Source organism: Maylandia zebra, linkage group LG5 (genome assembly GCF_041146795.1).
Source record: "Maylandia zebra isolate NMK-2024a linkage group LG5, Mzebra_GT3a, whole genome shotgun sequence".
Taxonomy (NCBI): Eukaryota; Metazoa; Chordata; class Actinopteri; order Cichliformes; family Cichlidae; genus Maylandia; species Maylandia zebra.
This window is the reverse complement of record NC_135171.1, coordinates 33072926-33093263: the sequence shown is the minus strand read 5'-3', so window position 1 is coordinate 33093263 and position 20338 is coordinate 33072926. Positions and strand designations below refer to the sequence as shown.

The following is a 20338-nucleotide window of genomic DNA, read 5'->3' as shown; positions in this document are numbered from 1 at the left end:
GCTTCCCTAGTTTGACCTCTCACACATCAATAACGCTGTTAAAATTCCTCCAGATGACATGCAGGCATGAAATGTTGTACCTGGAAGCTTAACAGAAAACTCTGGATGGAAAAGGGCAGATTTGGTTGAATGGCATTTTTGACGGTGACATTTCTTCCCCCCCTTCAATCTTAATTATTTTGATTTATTTATTGATTCCACCGTGTGTGAATTCATTGACATGCTTGAACAGTGTCTTGAATTCCAGTAAAGTTAACACAGCAAGTCAAAGCATGTTCATATAGTATCATGCTAGCTTCTAATCTCATATCTTAACATAACAACAACATTTTTTGAAAAGATTTGATATAATGAGCAATTATAATATTATTTGTCTTTCCTGATATAATATAGAACTTGAACTAATAGAACCAGTGTTTAAACGCTGGTAACTGTAGCAGACAGTGATTCTTCATATCTCCAAAGCTATTTAACAACACACACAATTTAAAAAGGTAAGATGATAAATAGAGTTGTTGTTGATGAACATGGATGTGTCATACAGGGAGCATATTGGTGTCCTTGTGTAGATAGAGCAAGGCCACATCTTACAACCTTGGTTATTCAATAGCAGACAGTTCATGAGCTATCAAAGGTGAAACACAGAAACCAGGTACCGGTATATTTCTTAAATGACTTCAACGGTTTGCTGTGTTTTCAGACTCTCTTGGTATAAATGATTTTTAAATTATTAAATGTTACTGCTTTATTTTGTATCCAACCTCTTCACAGATGAAGGTTCCTGTTTGCGTCCTTGATTGCTTGTAATCACAACTTAGCCTGTGACAAACACTGTTTTGCACCAAGGAAAAGCTACTCATTTATTTAGGTTTTGTGAAACATTTACAGCTCCAGATGAGCTGCATTTATCATTAAACACAACAGTCTTAGGGGTCTTCTTGTTTTTCCCCCCAGTACTTGACCCAGAAATCAAATTAGGGTGTTTAAAAAAAAATCTGTGTTGTTTCGCAGATACACTTCAGTATATGAGAACTGCTGCAGATTCTCACTGTCATTTGTGGAGCTGTCTTGATATGTCTTGATTAGGGCTTAATGCTGCTGAAAAAAGTCATAATTCAAACTAAATACTTAAAAGCCGTCTTAAGCATAGAGATATAAGAAAGATTACTGGAGAGAAATATTTACTTTTAAGTACCATAAACCGAAGCCACTGTCTTGCACATTTTGTAATGCACGTAATGGTACTGTACAGCATTCTTTGCTGTAATTCTTATTAAATGTTTATCAATCTGGTGTCAATCAATCCTGTTCAGTTTATAGGTTCCCTTTTGTTGGGACTATCTTAGTGGAGCCTTCAATGTGACTGTAAAAACTATCAAATGTATTTTTCAATGAAGCTAATTAGTCTTTGGCCAAAATCCAGCTCGGAACTTAAAGGAACCTTATCAACAAACCTCAAATGATAAAGATCCAGTGCCCATGCACTGGAATTTACAACCGGTTTTAAAGCAACTTTCAAAGGACGACAGTCTTTAAAAGAATGTAGAATAGGTTGTAAACTAAATTTGTTTGTCAGACTTTAATGGCTTGACTTGGCTGGTAATATATAGTAGAATCCTTTTTATCAGCCGAGCAAGGACAGGCCAGCACAATAAAAAGGGTACCTACCTCGCTTTCACACAAACATACCTAGACATACACTTTCTTTTCAACCCAGAGTTGAACTCTGGGGGATTCTCCTTGTATTAAATCTCCAAAGCATTTTTTCTTGCATCATATTTTCCTCATTTTTGCCAGAGCTGCCAATCAAACTGGTAGGCATGGAGATAGCTGGTCCCTTGACTGCCACAGATCTCATCTCATGTAGGGCAAATTAGGAGGGGAAATTGGTCCCTTTGCTTCCACACTCTCTGAGTATATTTTAAGCTGGGGGGGAACATCTCATCTTTAGGACTAATACAAGCATATCGTGATCACACAGCTCCTAAAAGGCCTCTAGGAAGATCAAAAAAGAAAGGAGAAGGAGAGAAAACTTGTTTTTCCGTGAGCATTGTACGTTTTTAATCAACCGCTTTTGACTAATGGCTTGTAGGCAAGGTGTGGGAGGCTGGTGGTGATTATTTCCATCAAGTCAATTAGTAGTGGTTTCTGAAAAGCTGTCACTTTGATGAAAGGTGATTTGTGCATCCCTGTCTAACTTTGCTGCAGGTATTTCAACCACACTCATGGATGAACACCAGAGTGCTCATACAACACTTAAAATGATTGGATGGTTAGAGGAATGTCACTAGTATGGCCTCTTTTTTGAGTCATACACATGTTCACTTCAGCTGCTGCTTATAAAACTGCGGAACCACTTTTACAGAATTTTCCGCTGCAAAATTTGAAATGTACTGATTGTTTAACCAGGTCTTGTTGGAGTGTCAGGCATTTTTGGGAAATATGGAAGGCGTACTAATAAATCCTCAAGCGTGTGTTATTAGCCAGGTTTCTTTCAGACGGCTTATGTGAGGCCAGGTGACTGTTCCCGCTCACAGTTTATTGCTTAGATTGACGTATCTCTACCATGAAATATGGTGTCTTCTAACTGAACTATTTTAAGGGTAAAACGTCCTTAATGATGCGCCCCTACAGGTGTCACTGATAGCAAAAACATATCGTCTATGAAAATCTGCACTTTCGCATGACTGGCACAACAGTAGTATTGTAGTCAAAGGTAATGTGGGGTGGTGGCAGTTGTTAAATGATTACAAAAAACGCCCTCTACTTTTCTCAACGTCTAACTAGTTTGGAAAGTTTTTCTGTGAATAAAAGACTTCTTTTACTACCTATCCAACAAAAAGTTAGGATTCATTACTCGTGAAACATTTACTATATATCTATAAACTATAGAAACCTGCAAGCCTACTGACATAAAAAGCCAAACATGCTTATTATACCTATAGTATAGTACTTTTTATAAGCAGGCCCATAAAAGGCAATTTAGTTATGTTTCCATGCTACTCTGCTTGTTTACATTAAATAAGCAAAATGGATTGGCTAAATAAGAAAATACAAACTGTGTAGGGAGATACAGCAACTCAAAGAGTACCTGGCTGTTTTTACGTTTACAGTACAAACAACCTTAAGCTGTCTTCTGTCATCACAAAAATTAAAAGAACCCATGAGATGCTAAGTTTGTTAATGGCAGGCCGTTTGAGAACCTGACATACGTCAAGTCACAGTTTTTGCATCTCTTACATTTGTTTTTTGGCTGTTGTCCCATGGCATTGCTGACAAGTTAAGTTACATTGACTGATAACACAGCTTGGCTGTGTAGGGATTACTGTCGTACATCCTGCTTGAGGCCTCCTGGGAATGCCATGCTGTATCATTCTGTCAACCATTAGTGCTGTGAGAGTGCTCTACTTTCTGTGTGTCCGTGTTGTCAGTGTTGTACTATATTTCACTCTGCACCATGCTCTGCCAAAATCAACTGCCCAGCTTTCTCTGCCTTGGAAAACCCAACACTCTGCATCCTTGATGAAGTGGGGCTGAATTTTGAGTCCTACCCAAGACTGAAAAATGAAGCCAAAGCAGAAGAGCATAAACCTGTAGTTCCTCTAATGACCACTTGAGGCTGGCTCCAAAATAAAGGCAATCCCGTGTTAAAGTGTCCATCATATGAAAGATACTCTTTACAGCCTATTACAAGTAATGGGTTTTAGCCCCTACGGATATATTTTTTTTCCTTTTTAGTTTTTTTTTTCTCCTTTAAAAGAACTCACTGGACACTGGTTTGGGCCATGGGTGCTTTGTGTAGCAAGTAGTGTAGCAAGTAGTGGTAGGCCTTGTTTCTGCTAATTAAAGTTACTGAACTGAATCTTTCTGTCATGTTTGTGCTGTTAGTGCCTTTTGAAAATGTTTTAAATAAAATTACCTGATAAATAGTATCTCTTGCTGTATAGTAGAGCATCTGAAAAGTTGGAGCTTCACTCCTGTTGAGTAAAATTCTTGTGTTTTTATGATTCTGTTACATATCACTAATTAGCAGATGTGTATGCTTTAGAGCCATACAGCTTATGAATGTTGTATAGCTAACCTTACAAGCATTAACATGGTTAATGGTGTCTATCTTATATATACAGTGTATGGTCTTTCCTAACACACCTACACCATCATCTCAATTCTGAATAGTTCTGGAACTCATTAGTAATCTACACACGCTATAAATCTCTCTGATATGTCTCACTACTGACACACCTGTACACCCAGGGCTGTATGCCAGTCTGCCTTGTACACTTTGAGAAAGAAAAGCTGTATTTCTGGTGTTTGGGTCCATAGTGCATGGTCCACAAAGCCTGTTTCATTGTAAAAGTGGGATTAAAAATTCATTTAACACACAGGGATAAGCTGTTCTGTGACAGTGGTGGGAGCTCTACAGTACCTTTAATGGGCCCAGCTTGTGCTGACAGATGAGTTGAGCTAAGTTGCTCTAGACCAGGGGCTCCATCCACTTCCTATTTCTAAATGAAACAGACTGTTATTATTTCCAACAGGCCATACAGTAGCCTTGTCCATCATTAAAGCTATGAATCATGTCTCTGCACTAGCAGTGGCTCCCTCAGGGGTATATCATTCCCTTTCTCCTTAATCTGGGCAGATTTCCGTGCTGGGTCCACTCTATAGGATTCTGTTTTTAGGAACAGCTTGCTCATGTTACTCTACAACTGCACTGCATACTACAATCTTCCCACATTTGCCATTAAATATTGTGGTTTCAGGTGTTCGGTGTAGTAGAACGTGATACACATGCAGAATTCAACAGTGGTTAAACTGAACTTTACACAGCTTGGATTTTATGAGGAGAATGTTTAGCTGCTTTTTAGCTCTGTTAGATGACATTATCACAGCAACGGAAAGAACCATATGCGGTTTATGCCGATGCTGAAGTGAGCGTTGAGGGATTTGTTCCATTCAAAGCAGAGGTTACAGTTCTGGTTGCAAGAAAGATAAAAAGAAATCTTACTTCTAAGCTGCTTCATGCTGTTTTTAGAGGTCAATTGCATCTTTAAAATACTCGCATTAAACCTAAAGGGTCTAAATATAGGCTAGTTTGTTTGGGGGGGGGGGAAAACAATCTGTATGTTCTCTTTGATTCTGTTTAAAGCTACCATGTCAGACTAATTTATATGCAGGATTTTTCTTTCAGCAGTGATGCAATAAGCTGCAAAGCAATTTGTCAATTGGGTTCTTCATGCTGCTAAAAGAAAGTGAAGGAGAAATATCTCACTATATAATTACACATGAGCGTGTAACAGCATGTACACTATGTACTTGTATGTGATTGAAAGCCAGGAGACGGCTTTCTATTTGAAAAGCTGTGCTCTTTGTGTTACCTGCCCTGGGAAAAGGTGTACAGGTTTAGTTTAAAGATTAACTTTGGCAGGAGAGCCATCTATCACTCAGATTGCGGGATTCTGTCTGTCTCCTCTAACTAATTGGTTTTCTATCTATCAAAAACTGATTTCTATGCCCTTTGGCCAAATCAAACCGACTGTGAAAAAGGGGAAAAGGAAATACCTGGACCACAACTTCTGCAGAAAAAAAGAATAATGCATGAAAAGATTTTACACAGCACCTATCAATGATATCATTTATTCCTCTCATTCATTAGTGCTTGAACACAATAGTGTACACACTAGATTCCTTTCAGTCTGAAGTTTTCAGCACACATTTGCATGTTCAAAATGTTTATTTTCTTTCTCGCTATGGTTGTTTCAGCTGAAATGTCTTTTCTGTGAACAGCTCTTCTCTGTATCCCTCATTGAAAATGCTGCTGCTTTCTTTAGAAAGCTGAGATGCAGCGTTGACCCCTCTTAGAGAAGAAGAGTGTTGTTATAGTACCACTGCCCCCCCCCCCCCCCCCCCCCCCCCTCCACTCCCCCCGCCTGTCACTTCAGACAGCCTCTCACTGGAGAGCTCTCTCTCAGATCAGCACTAAACTCTCTCCTTAGTCTCAGGAAGTGTTGGAGGAAGCACTCTCAGCCTAGTAGGCTTTTCTTAGATTCCTAGGTCTCATTGCATATTCATAGTACCCTCCAAAGTCAAGGGTATCAGGTTTGAAATGGGGAAGACATCCAACATTTAATTATTTACTGTCAAATTGTTATCGCTGTCTGTGATCTGAGAAAGGTTGGCTCATTAATGCTTCATATTTGAAAGCATTTCTTTGTCGAGAGAAATATCGTTGCTGTTTTCGACCGCCAACACGGTGTCCATTTTCCCACGAGCTGCATCCCTCAGCTGCCGCACAAACAATACAAAGACACTCTCTGCTGTAAGTGGGAAATTGAGAGGCTGCAGTTTGTCATCAGATCTGTGTCCTTCTGAACAACAGATTCTGGTGTTGGAAAAATCCATTACACAGTTTCCAGTGTTAGGGGGATATATTGCAAAATGCCAACTTGTTTGGTAATGAAGAGATCATCTGGAAGACTTTCTGGGGGGGGGAAAAACCTACAATCTTTTAATGACTATTTAAGTTTAGAGAGCGATTGGGGGGAAGTCTCTTCCCATGCTAAATTTTTTTCTCAATTACAAAACGCATGTCTAAAAAAGTTTTTCACAAAAAAAGTTTTTTGTTTTGTTTTGATTTTTTTTCCAAATGAAGAAATAATGTACACACCAAGTACTCAGTCACTTTTAATATTTAATAAGCCCACATTGGGGTGCTTTTAAATTTGATAACATTTTTCACAGAACAGGAAATATTCTTCAGTCAAATACAGCAAAGAGAATAGTCATTATTTAACACATATGTTTCAAATATACCTTGATTGATATCCTGTAATTGAGTTAGTTGACAGACAGGTAATTTAGACTTCCAGTGTAACGTGAGCACCATGTGTTATTAATCTGTTTTTTCTATTAAAGGCCTAATGGAAGTCTTGTGAGGTCTGTTAGGCATTTTAAATCATCTAATTCAAGGCCTTTAATAAAACTTGCCCTGATTGATTGTACCTGATTTTATACTTTTCTGTGATCTGTTTTATTAATGGTCATTTTTCTTTCTTTTGTTTTTTGTTATTTTAACTATTTAAAAGTGGCAGTAAAATCCAAAACGAAGCCTGTCTGTTAATAAGCCTTAACTGTATGTGGACCCCCAACTTGCCCATTCTGAGGCTGGAAACAACCCCAATGGTACCGATCATAACAACCAGATGAACCAGCGGTAGCTTGATATCAATACGTCAGTGCTATTCCCAAGAGTGTCAGAATTCAAATCCTCACACTGTAAACAACTGCCCACAAGAACAAACCAAAATAAGTGATTCCTGTTGCTGGATTTAGATGAGAACCTCTGTACCATGTCCTCTTTTTGATTAATAGCCAAAGGGTCGTGCTGAGCAGCCATGCTCTGCCACAGCTGGGGGTTCACACTGAAAACGAGGCAGTGGCTGACAGTGGAGAGCTATGTGCCGCTCTGCTCCACGGGAGGTAATGAATCGGTGTGGCTGCCGCGGACTGGAGTGTAGACAGCAGGAGGAAGAAAAGTGATCAGTCTTTCAGGGAGAGGTTCTACTTTTCCAGCATGTGGGCTGCTGATAGCTGGAGAGTCTGAGCATAAAGGAGAGAAGAAGGGGTTGAGAGGAGGTGTGCTATGAGAGAAGGAAGAGAGAGAGATTGGAGAAAGAATGAAGCGGTATAGTGTGACGGGAGGGATACTGAAAAGCAACAAATGGAGGGAGAGAGAAAAAACAAGAAGAAGAGAAAGAGGAGGCTGGAGTGTTACATTCCTGGGGAAATTTCCTCCTCGTTCCCCCACAACACTCCCTAACCACCACAGAGGGGGTTCATTATTCTCACTTTACTTTCCACTAATTATCGTTATCATTATGGGGGATAATTACCATTTCACTCCCTAACACCCATGTAGACTCCTCAGCTCTGAGTCACACACAAGGTTATCAATAGATGCTCAATTGCAGTCTTATCTGCCTAATTATAAGATTTAGACTTTGTGATAACTGAATAGGATGCGAAATCTGGTATTATGTCTTCTGAGTGCTGGTGCGATGCTGAAAGTCAGCACAAGGCCCTGAAATAAACCAGCGTGTGTGGAACCTGTTAATTAAAAGCTGCTGCCTTTGCTGGAATAAAAATCAGAGAAAACCCAGGGTTATGAAACAACTTTAAATCTCCAACATTTCTTGCAGGCTGTTACAGAGCTACGGATTTTGTTCAGAGTATGCACAGGGCTGAACAAAGTCCTGTGAGACAGAGATCCTCTCTGGCTTTGATTTCATTCACTTATTACTCGTAAAAATGAATTAATTAATTTAAAAAACAGATCTATCTAACCTTGACTCTACTTTTAATTAACCCACGCTGTTAGCACCTAGTCCATCAGTCCATTCAACAATGATAATGAAGAGCCACAGCAAGCATTTGTCTGCTGGCCCTGCATAACAATCACTGGCTGTGACTTATGTTAAGCTTAGTAGCCGTGTTTGTCAAGGGGGCTTCTAAATCCCTCTGTGGCATTTTGGACTTGCAGCTGACGCCTTGAACCTGATGAATGGTCTCTACATCTGCTGCAGTTCAACACTAGTCTACGAGACAGACACAGGCATAATGAGCTGAAGAAATTCATTAGACCTGCCCTCTGTTAAAGTGTGTGGCACAAGTGAGAGGAAGTGGTGGAAAAGCAGGCATGAGGGCATGGGTACAGAGATTAAGCAAAACGAGCAAAGGAGGCGACTGTGCCAATGGCTCAGTAAGCATATGACAGACAGTTGGTTCAGGCTGGAGGAATGTGTGGCACAGATGACCTCATGACAGATAGGAGGCACATTTCTGTTTGACCCCAATTACCAGAGTTGTTTCTCTCCCTCATATACAGTGCAGTATAGGGTGTAGCCTCTATTCTATGTCATGGAGATTCTATTGTATTTGTTTTTTGTTATTCTGAGCTCTAAGCTCTATTCTTTCTATAAAGTCATACAAATAACAAGCTGTTATGAAACTTATAGCAATGTAACTAGTGTTCTTTTTATTGACTAGACAAATGAGAATGGGAACAGAAAACATTCGACATCCTCCCCCCTTTTTTCCAGCACATTTAAAACAGTCCTTTATAATATAAAGAAATATTCAGATGTTTCAGTAAACATTACAACACTTTGACATTTCATACTATAGACTTCCCCTTAAATTGTTTGTCTGACTCAAGCAGTTCATATTCAACCCCAGTAATATTATGTTTCTGCCATCTCTTCTTATGGCTCTCCACAGAGACACTCATGGACTCCACTACAGCCACGGCGGAGCTCGGCTGGACTGTCTACCCTGTGTCAGGGTCAAGTGACAACAGTGTAAGTGCCTGCTTTTACTTTGTGCCACTTCTGACAGTGAAGATTTTGTTTAAGCTATTATTTAAGTATTTATAAGTGTGGCAAAGATTTTTTTTAAATGTAGTTTTTGGTCACATATTTACATTGAAATAACAGTCACAACATTACAGTTATCACAGTGCCACAGATTGTGCCATGTAGCACTTTTTTCAAGAACTAAATAGAAAAGTTCTCAGTTTGACATCAGTGTTTCAATCAAGAAAGAAGTACAAAAAACAGAACAAGGAATCGTCCTAGTTCTTTATTAAATAGATTTTCCCTCCCAGCTGTTCTATGATTAACCTGTAATAGCCTCTGTTGTACTTAGTGCCCCTGTCCTTTCTTTAAAAGTCGATAAGGTTAATTGTTTAAATGCTTTTAATTTTGCTTATTTGCTCACTCTCCCATGAAAGCTTTTTTTATGATGGTAGTCAGTGTTTTTGTTTCTCACTCTCAGGCCAAAAGATCAACCACTGAGCCTGCCTGCTCTGCAGAGCGGGAAATCACTTGAATTTAGAAATAACAAACTCCACACACTTGTGGTGTTCTTTGTACGTTTTTATCGTAGCATTTAAATATTCATACCATAGCAGTCCGTAGTTCAGATTTGATTGCTTTCTTTTTAGATTCTTTGAACAGGGACAGAAGAACGAGTAGCGATAGCCAACAAAGGATCTTTAATGCAGTGATTAAATTTATCACGGCTCGGCAAAACTGCAAAGCCCTCTAAATGAAACCACATTTCTTTGTTAAAAACACAGCTCAGACATAAAAAAAACGCAACAAACTGTAGAGGACAAGTTCCTCAATGAGCCATGAGCTAAAAATTAGGTTCAGATCAGTTTGGTTCAGATCTATTAATATAGTGTCAAATCACAACAATAATTACCTGAAGATGCTTTATACTGCCCTACAGTTTTCGAGAGAAAATCCTAACAATCGGACAATCCTCTACGAGCAAGCATTTTGTGAAAAAACTGGCAGAACCCGGCTCAGGGAGGGGCGGCCATCTGCCACAACTTGTTGGGGGGTGAGGAGAAAGAGAAGAGAAAAAGGAATAGGGAGACATAGGGAGACGGGACAAAACACAAACTATGAGAGAAAGAGAAGACAAAATTTAATGACACGCTGCAGTGTTATTTAACACCTTGGAAGTGAAAGAGGTAAGCCGAGAAGAAACGCTCAGTGTCTCACAAGTCCCACAACAGTCTGAGCCGATACTACCATAACTAAGGGACCAGGGTCACCTGATCTTGCCAAAAGCATATGAGCTTTATCAAAAAGGAACATTTTACCCCCCCCCCCCAACCCCGTTTTAAATCAATAAAATGTTGATCACAAAAAAAAGGAACATTTTGAATCTTAAAGCTCAAAGTGGAGAGGATGTATGTTTCCAGTCTGAAAGCTGAAGGCTCTGAGGGCATCAATTAGCTGAAAAGAAAAATACAACTTCAGTAAAGTCTCAAAATAAATCGCTGAATTAACATCAATAATTCACATAAATCCTGTAGTTATTCAAAAGTAACAGGCGGAGGGAAAATATTCCCAAAATAACCAAGCCAGAGTGTTGCAAATACACACAAATTAACAGATGCAGAAGCTTCACTGATGCAACGGTAGATTACAATGAAAGTTATCAGTGAAACAAGGAGACAAAAGTAGCACGAGCACCTAAATATATTAGGGTCCAGAAATACATGCCTCAAAAAAGAAACAAACCTACAAGATGTCCCATCACTGCTGTAGAAACTCATTTCTTACAAACATGGAAAACAAGGGAAGGGAACCCCTGCTAAAACAAACAAAACCAACAACACGACTATTTGGATTCAGCATTGTCCCCATAGTTAGCATTAGTAAAGTAAATTAATAAAACCCAAACTGAAAACGGGACTTCCAACTCATTAATAAACAAAATTATATAAGCAAAATTATTATAAGCAAAAAAAAAAAAAAAAGAGGAATAATCCCGGTGCTGATAGAGAGATGAGGGGACCAGAGAGAATGAGAGAGAGTTCTGACCCCGTGGTCTTCTCTGGCTTTTTATGCATGCAGGACAATCTTTGCAGCCAATCAGCACTAGGGAGAGGAGAGAGCAGGTTAAGTATGATGACAAAAAAACAATAGGCAGGTTTTAGATGTGCTGGCAGACTCGGAGTTGGAGAATGACGTAGCTTTTTTAATAAGATGTTGTACATTTTAGCCTCATCTGAACTTTCTGGTTCAAGGCAAGCACTTTATGGGTGAAGTATGTTCATTTAAAGCTAAATATGTGTGTTCTAATGCCAGACTGGAAGCAATGTGTTATGAGCCTTGTTGGTGTTTGATGCACAGTATTTCCACATGGTTTGCCAGCGCGTTGGTTCCTCCAAGCCACATGCGAGCCAGGCCCACTTCAAGCAGCCAAAACCAGAGTCTCCTCCACTTTTTTCTCCACCACAGACTTTTGCCTTCCTAGAATGGATCCAAAAGAGAGAGAAAAACATTGTAGGCTTATTTGCTGGTGCATTTCAAAAAACCTCTGCCGATTTTATTCAATTATTTATGCTTCTGTGGTTTGTATTAAAGATGGTTCAAATTATACTCCATCACGCTGTGTCTGTTTGCACAGAAAAAAAAAAAGTTAAAGAAAATGCAGCGATGAGAGCTGGCCGTCAGCAGTTCCATGATACAACTTCAAAGCTCTACGGTAAAAAATTTAGGACTGCTTCATCTCTACCAACCTGAGGGCACATTGTCTCTTCCCATGCTAATTTTTTACAATCAATACCAAAACATTTTCTCCTGCCAGCTCTGGATTCAATCTGCAGAGAGCGAGCTAATGCAAACTCCAAAGACAGTTTACATCACATTTTTCTTTCATCTTTGCAAAATGTTTGATTCAGCAAAACATTCATTCACCATTTTTTTTAATAATGAGATTTCATATTAAGTGGAAACTCTAGACTAAGAAGTTGAATATTTAAAGAAACATGAAAAGGTCCCCGTTGTAAACTCTGTGCATGCAGTTAAAATGCTCATGGTTGCCAAAATAAGTAAAACTAGAGTCTAAACATCAAACTAAAGACCTCTAAGCTCTTCAATAATCACATGTCTTCCAGTTAAATGTGGTGTAATGCCTGAGTTTGTGGTTATTTTCTTTTCCAAATCATATTCAGTTTTATGAATATGATTTTCTCTCTCTCTCTCTCTCTCTCTCTCTCTCTCTCTCTCTCTCTCTCTCCTTTTTTTTTTTTTTTTTTTTTTTTTTTTTTTAAGTTTGGGCTCTTATTTTCCCAAATCAGTTCTTGCTTCCTTTGGAAAAGTTCCACATTGGGAGTGCAATGAAATGTAAAGTCCTTAAACCCTTGGATTTAATCAGGTATAGCTTGGCCTTATCGGTGTGGGCACTAAGGCTTTATGATGATGTGGCTGAGCTTGGCCAAAGCCTGGGCTGTTGGAAAGCAAAGAATGAGGGTGATGGAGATAGCCTGTCCCTTAGGGGCCAGGGCAACAGGTGTGGAAACAGAGCGTACTCCCCCCTCTCAGTATAACAGCAAGAGGTGCTTTACAGAAGCTATTGTCTTACACATATATATGCATGGCTTCACGGGCTTAGTTCGTGGATCAGTAACATCCAGCAGAGTGCCGCACCAGCAGTTGGCTTTCACTGTTCTCTGTAGCTTCATGAAATACTCTATATCCTAACATGGCATGTGATATGTTACAACAATGGCAATGCAAACAAGAAACAGTATGATATTACTGAAAGTCAGAAATGTTATGGCAGTTGTTATTATTCTTATCTTATTTTACAGGATACTTGAATAATGTCTGTCAAATTATTATTTTAAAAAATTCGTTCAAATGAAGCCACAAAATCGTCATCCCACAGTGGGTCTTTGGAAGTGATTTATATGAAACAATATTACGCTTCGGGATGTGTAAATCAAGTTTTATAGCTCTCTCTGTGTATTGCCAGGCAGCTCTCCTTTTTAATTATGGAAAATGACAGTCAAACAGTATATTGTGCCTAAGACAGCCACATTATTCTTGATAGTAATGATAAAAACACTAAGAATCAGTATAATATTTACCAAACCAAAGTTTAGCTAGGGGCATTTAGGAAGTGTTGAGGAAGTATCTCCTAATAAAAAGTCCTCACATTCTGGCAGTAAAATGCATTTCCCATGCCTAAGCACACCCACACATGAAAACCCCTGCACTTGGTGTACAGTACTTAAACTGGGTCTTTGGGCAGCTTTTGTGAAGATGGCCACAAGGAAACTGACTGCACAAAAGTAATGGTAATATGTAAATGTGTAGCACTGTTTCAACAAGTTTACACCTTACTTATGCACTTCAAGAACACATTATTAGGATAAACAGCTTCAAAGATGTGCTGCAAAGAAACTGATGTGGCTGTGTTTTATCTAAAGTTACCCAGAGAGCTTGACCTAATGAAAATCAGCTATGAAAAATAGCACTAGCAGAGCAGGGTTAAGTGGTCAATGGTTTTCCTGTCAAGTGGAGCTGAGAGACGTGTGAACATCAGGTCAGACCTCCTGACCTCTTCATTGCCACGCTGAAGTACTAACAACAGTAGTCATTTAGAAATAGACTTATGGCTGCATGGCGCACACACAGCTACTGTGGAAGAAAAACTGAGGTCTCCTGCGTCGGCAGAGAGCATAATTAGGTACTCTGTGGGTTAGGTTATCATTATGTATGTGTCATAATGTGGTGCTGTACCAGGATATATCTCGTGTCATTTAGGGACACACCGCAGTGCACACTTTTCCAGAAAGACAATATGCAGCACATGTTGCAGAATGTTTGTAAAAGAAATTTGTTTCCTTGTAATTTATCAAAGATAACTAAGAATTCCTTTGGAAATAAGAATGCGGCTGCTTACGTGTAATTGTGTGGTAAACCAACAAGGCATGCTTTTTCTAAACATAAACGAGCAATTTGTAAAACACAGGGATGCTGTTTACAGTTTACAGTGACCACCGATTTGTTGTAATTCACAATTAAGTCTATGAAATTTTGGAGTTATGTATAGAAATATGCTAACGTAATCCACATATAACTTTGTGGAATTGGGGTAAAAGATGGAGTTGTTCTCCAACTTTCACATGTTGTGCATTAGTAATGGACAGTGGCGATTAGAGTTGACTGCAGCAGACAGTTCTACTTATGTCTGTGCGTGGGTTAGTCTCTCCTCTCGGTGAAGCCCAGTCTCCTGCAGGATTTGGCTCCCATGGCCTCTCTTGTAGTAATTGAATGCAGAGAGTGGGTGTCATTTGTCCTGTGTCCCTCTAGGGAAGCCACTCTTGCTCTGACAGATTTCCCACAACTGCAAATGGCTCGACTATGCCCCGGGAGTTTTCCACTGGGTCTCTTTCTCCATGTTTGTGTGAATAATTTATTTACTTCTGTCAGTGATAGAGCAGTGATGTGTTATGTGGCTCAGGACTGTGAAACTAAATCAGTTTAATTCAAACATCGTAATGACAAGATGCTATAAACAGACAGTAGATGTTATGTCAACCTATGAAACTGTTAAACGTTTTTAGAGTTCTGACAGTACGTTCGTCAGTGATGTGTCACTATTCTCACCAGTTTTGGGGTTGTTAAACAAGCTGTTTAGTTCTGCGTGTCTGTTTTGCAGCTAAACACTTATCTATAATGTATTTTATTTCTTGGTTTGCCAGTAAATATCTATGATAAAATGACATGCTTTTAATCATTGAAAATGTGCAGATAGCATATGAAAGGTAAAATAATCTTATGCATGACCTTGCTGCTCGCTGCAGTAATAGGTGCAGTCATTTTTGATTTTTCATGTGGTTGCCAAGATAACAGTTTTAAAGACATTCACACAGCTTCGAATGATTGTAATGACAATCAACAATCTTCAAATTGTGCTTTCCAAGCAGAACCATCTATCAGAAATCTGACTGCATCAACAGCAGTCCCAAAGAGCGTGTTTGTGGTAGACTATTTGTAGCCAACAAATGTACTGACTGTCTGAATGCTGGTTAAGTTTCTCCATTTGCACAGATCCAGAGGAAAACTTTCTGCCAACTTGAATGCATTACATGCAGTTTGAATATGTTGTACAAGCATAGTAGTCCTACTAGAGAAATATAACAGATGACATAACACTTGTGTTTTTGTGGAAATCTTTGGAAGCAGTTTAGTCACGAGGATGATTTTGAAAGTGAATGGCAGCATTAGCACTAAGTAATATTTTTGAGTTTTGTTTTGTGTGCTTTCGTGTCAGTGTAGCTGTTTTTCTTTCCTTTCCAAACCACATTTAGTAATAAAGAAAAGTTAAAAATAACAAAGTTGACCAAAGTGCTTCACATGAAACAAATGAATACACACACACATGCACAAACACATCTAAAGAATCACAAAATACAACACTAAATACCAAAGCGTTCACTCTGAAAGCTGAAGAATAAAGGCATACTTTACAAAATGACCAGCCTAACATGTGGAGGTAACTCATTCCACAGTTTAAGGACTGTGGCTGAGAAAGTTTCTTAAATCTATTCTTTGGTACATGGAGGATTAGCTAATCTGCAGATCTGAGACCTTGAGGAACATAAGGTGTTACGAGATCAGCAAGATAAGAGGAAGCCAACCCATTAAGGGATTTATAAACTTACAATAAAATCTTAAAATCAGTCCTAAAATGCACAGGAAGCCAGTGAAGGGATGCCAGAACAGGGGAGATATGAGCCATCTTACGGGTTTTGTTAAGGAGGTGTGCAGTAGCATGTTGGAAGGCTTGAAAGTATCACTGATAGAAGTAAATGACCATTGTAATGTGTAAAGGGCATTACAATAGTCAGTTGAGTTGTTATAAAAGCATGTGTAACTCAAAATGATTAAAAGATAAGAAGATCTTGAGTTTGGGGGGAAAGGCTCAATTGGTAAAAAACTGATTTCACAACAGAATTAATCTGTTTGTTCAGTTTAAAGTCAGAGTCCATTTTTACACCAAGGTTATTTACACTGAGCTTAACTTAAGGATCTAGTGGGCCAAGGTCCACAGGGTTACTACGTTCATGTTTTACGGAAAGATGCAAGTGCTGTTCTTGAACACTGGTCACGCAACATGACTATGACTGTTCTGCTTCAGACAGTTTAAAAGACGGATTTAGCAGACGGAGTCTGAAAAATGAAGCTGGCATGGAAGTGCCTTAAAACTGAATTCTTTCTAAAGAGCACTTGGGGGTAACTTCTGTGGTTGCAAAAAGACTTCATTGTAAAGAAGCCGGACAGTGATCTCAGTAGTTTCCTGATGAGCTCATGATATCAATCTGTAGTTTCAGATAACTTTAGAATATGTGAAATCTCTCTTTATCTCTTCTTTGTTTGCAAACTCCTTCCAGACCACCAGGAGTTGTACAGCCAAATTTGGCACATCTTAGATCACTGAATTTTTTGTAGCAGATATTATTATGTCATTATGTTACCTAGCAACTATCTAGCAATGGGCAAAAATGACCATTTAACACTTCCTATAATTTTTTTTATTTCACAACATCTACTATATAGCCACAAAAGTTGAATTATGCATGATGCATTACTTGCTTTTTATATTCTGTGTACCTATAACACCTAATGTAAGCTTCCTATTGTTTGTTGAAAATAGCGTCTCTTGTAGATCTAGAAAAGTTGACTCATGCATACTTAGTGACTACCTAACAGTAGGCTGAAATGGCCCATTTTTAAAATATAAACAATATCTACCACTCCTGATTAAGTAGCCCCCATCAGTTTGAACATCATGAACAGGCCAAACAGTACAATAGCATGGGTATGCACTAGTAGGCATCAAGTTCTTTCTTCAAACTTTGTTCATTAATAGAGTTAGAAGGATTGGTGCAATTCTCTGCCCTTTTACGTACCTTTTTATATTTGCAAAAGTTTAATATGGCACTTACACAAAGCCATAACATGGATAAAAGTTTTCTTAAATCAGAAATAGGAGAGTGGGGTTATTTATTACAGCATAAACATAAACAAAGAACACCTGTGCCTACTAATTGTGTTTAAATTGTGTTTAAATAAAGTTACTGTTAAATTACACGATAAATGGATACAAGAGGTAGTATACAATATCTTTTACATAATGTACATAATTTATATATTTTTGCTAAAAAAAAACAACTTATGAAGAGATATGAAACCATGGACTTAAAGAAAAGACTGTCTTTAGTTAATAATCCGAGCTGTAGGGCCTGCTCTAGTCAATAATTCAGCCTTGTCGGTGCGTTCCGCCTGGCTTTACAGATAAAGTAGAGACATACTGTCATGAAGAGACATGGATTGCAGGTCAGGTGAACTTTTCTTTCTCTCTCCTCAAATGGCACAAGAGATATTGATTCTGAGCCTCACTCTCAGTGAGCTTCACTGAACTGGAGCACCTTAAATAACTACAGAAGAAGAGGGGAGCAGCAGTCTCGAGTCCAGCACAATCTACAATGCTGTGTAAAAGTCTTGTGCCAACCCTCATTCCTTCATTTTTTGTGTTGCAAGGAACCAGACTTTCAAGTAATTTTTAAAAGAGTAATAATTGTCCTGCCTTTCTAGACGTCCTGGAAGTTTTTCTTTGGACACTGGCTATTTTTCATATATTTTCAGTCCAGTCCTTGTACCTGATATTTTCAGAGGAAAGGCCTTTTTTTGGTTTTGTTTATTTGTTTGTTAAGCTCCTTAACAGTGACCTATGAATCATTCAAGTGAAATCTAGGAAAAACAGCAAAAATAACTGTCTGAACATCAAGGTGATTTCTAAAGAGACATTGGCCAAAGTCTTGGTATATCCTGGCATGGCATGTTGTGTCGTTCCTTGGAAAAACTTGAAGAATTTAGAGAAGTTGGAAGCCTAAAAAAACTTCCTACAGCAGCTGAAAAGTATCAAAAAGTCTTGATCTTAAGAATTAGGGACGAAAATCCAGCAAAGACTACGTAAAATACCTGAGAGATACATGTGGCTCTGCAGCAACTACTGTTTGCTGAAGACACATCAAAAATGGTCCCAAAAGAAGAGTGACTATCAAGATAACACTCTAAAGGAAGGGAAATGGGCATAAAAGGCTAAGGTGTGCCAAACTGCAAAAGAACTGGACTAAAACAACACTGGCAACAGGTCTTATTGAGGGATCAGTCCAAATTTGAAATATGTGTTTTAAATCATCATTGTACAGAGGAGATCAGGAGAGCGATACAAACATGAGTTCCTACGATCGTGGCTCAATAGTTGGTAGTTCGCCTTGTAATCGGAAGGTTGCCGGTTCGAGCCCCGGCTCGGACAGTCTCGGTCGTTGTGCCCGGTGGCGCCAGTGTCCGGCAGCCTCGCCTCTGTCAGTGCGCCCCAGGGTGGCTGTGGCTACAATGTAGCTTGCCATCACCAGTGTGTGAATGGGTGGATGACTGATTGTGTAAAGCGCTTTGGGGTCCTTAGGGACTAGAAAAGCGCTATACAAATACAGGCCATTTACCATTTACAGCCATATTTAAAACACCGTGGTGGCTCTGTCATGGTTTGGGGCTCCATTTCAGCCAGTGGTGTTTGGGACCATTATTGTACTTATGGATTCATCAACACAGAAAAGTACCATCAGGTTTTGGGCTGGAAAATATCTGATTGTTTCAACATGACAATGGTGAAAAATTACCAAAATGCTGGCAATTAAGCCTGGAGAACTATTCCTAAAGACTACTTCAAGAAATTATAAGAAAATTTGCCTGAGAGAGTTCACGCTCTGAAGCTTTTTTTTTTCTGTTTAAGACAATAGTTTCTCAGTGTTGCTTTTCCAGAGTAATCTAAATCAGACTCCTCGGCAGTTAGTGGACCTGTAAATAGTTTGTTAAGAAAACATAACAACAGTTGGCAGGAAAATAGAGGTTCTGTGTAAAGTACAAGAGCAATTACTTGCCTGGACTCTAGTACAATTCATGTAACAAGAAGTGTATTTGAAAAGTAGTTAGACTGTGCCATGAATGTAACAATTTACTTTCCTATGCCACTGCTAGGGATTCTCAAAGATTCTATCATAGTTTTTAAAACCTGCTTTTTGTCAGAGTAATCACTTATTATATGCAGGTAAATACTAGTGTTTGTTTAAGTACGTTTGGATTAACCAATGAGTAACATCCAGCAGGTTCAACCAAACATAGCAAGCTATTTTCTTGCACCATTCGACCCAAGATTGTTCGAGCTAGGACCCCAACGAGAGCAATTAAAACGCAGAACAGTGTGCTTTTGTTTGGAACCAGTCGCGCATTCGGTTTCACACCATTGGTTTTTCATCATGAGAGGATGTTTCTCTGAGGAAGGAAGCATGTGTACCGTGAAAAACCATTAGTTTTTGTTTATCTTGAAGCAGTATCATGTCTAACAGTTTTGAAAAATTACCCCAAATCACGCACAAATGCAAAGGAGCTTATTTTACGGTCTATTAGTGTACTGTTCAGTGCGCTTATTCCATTGCTTGTTGACTTTTGCTGAGAAAACTTTGGCCAAATGTATCAGGATCTTGGTACAATGAGTAGGAGTTTTTGTTTCCATCGTCATCTGAGGGCAGCTCATTCCCTCCATCTAATCTCTCTAGACATCCTCCATCAGTGCTACCTTCACCTGCTGTACTCAAAACACACGACCACCTTTTACAGCATTCTCCGTGAAGAGCCAGTGCAAAAAGCTGTGAAAATGAAGACGTTTCTTCTAATTTCACACTCTGCGCTTGATCGTTAGGGTCTTATTATGCCCCATTTGCTTCCCTCCACTGGCTGTGATGAAAGCAGGGCAAAGAGGCCGTGACAGGACAAAAAGGGGCCCTTCATCAAAACACATTTTGTTTGGGGTCTTTTTTAGCCAGATTCAACCCTTCCCCCACATCTCTGCCAACACTTTCCTGGAGTTTCCCCTGTCTGCATCCCTCATTAGTAGCAACCCCCAC

General features: G+C 39.1%; 1 protein-coding gene across 4 annotated transcripts in view; it reads left to right on the top strand.

The window, feature by feature from the left end:
• Nucleotides 1–20338, top strand: part of ephb2b (eph receptor B2b) — a 125396-nt gene that overhangs the window by 38535 nt on the left and 66523 nt on the right. For all 4 annotated transcript variants that reach the window (XM_012918198.4, XM_004547451.4, XM_004547452.4 and 1 more), the window contains exon 2: nt 9277–9356. In XM_012918198.4, coding sequence (XP_012773652.2) covers nt 9277–9356 — 80 coding nt within the window. The remainder of the gene's footprint in view (nt 1–9276; nt 9357–20338) is intronic.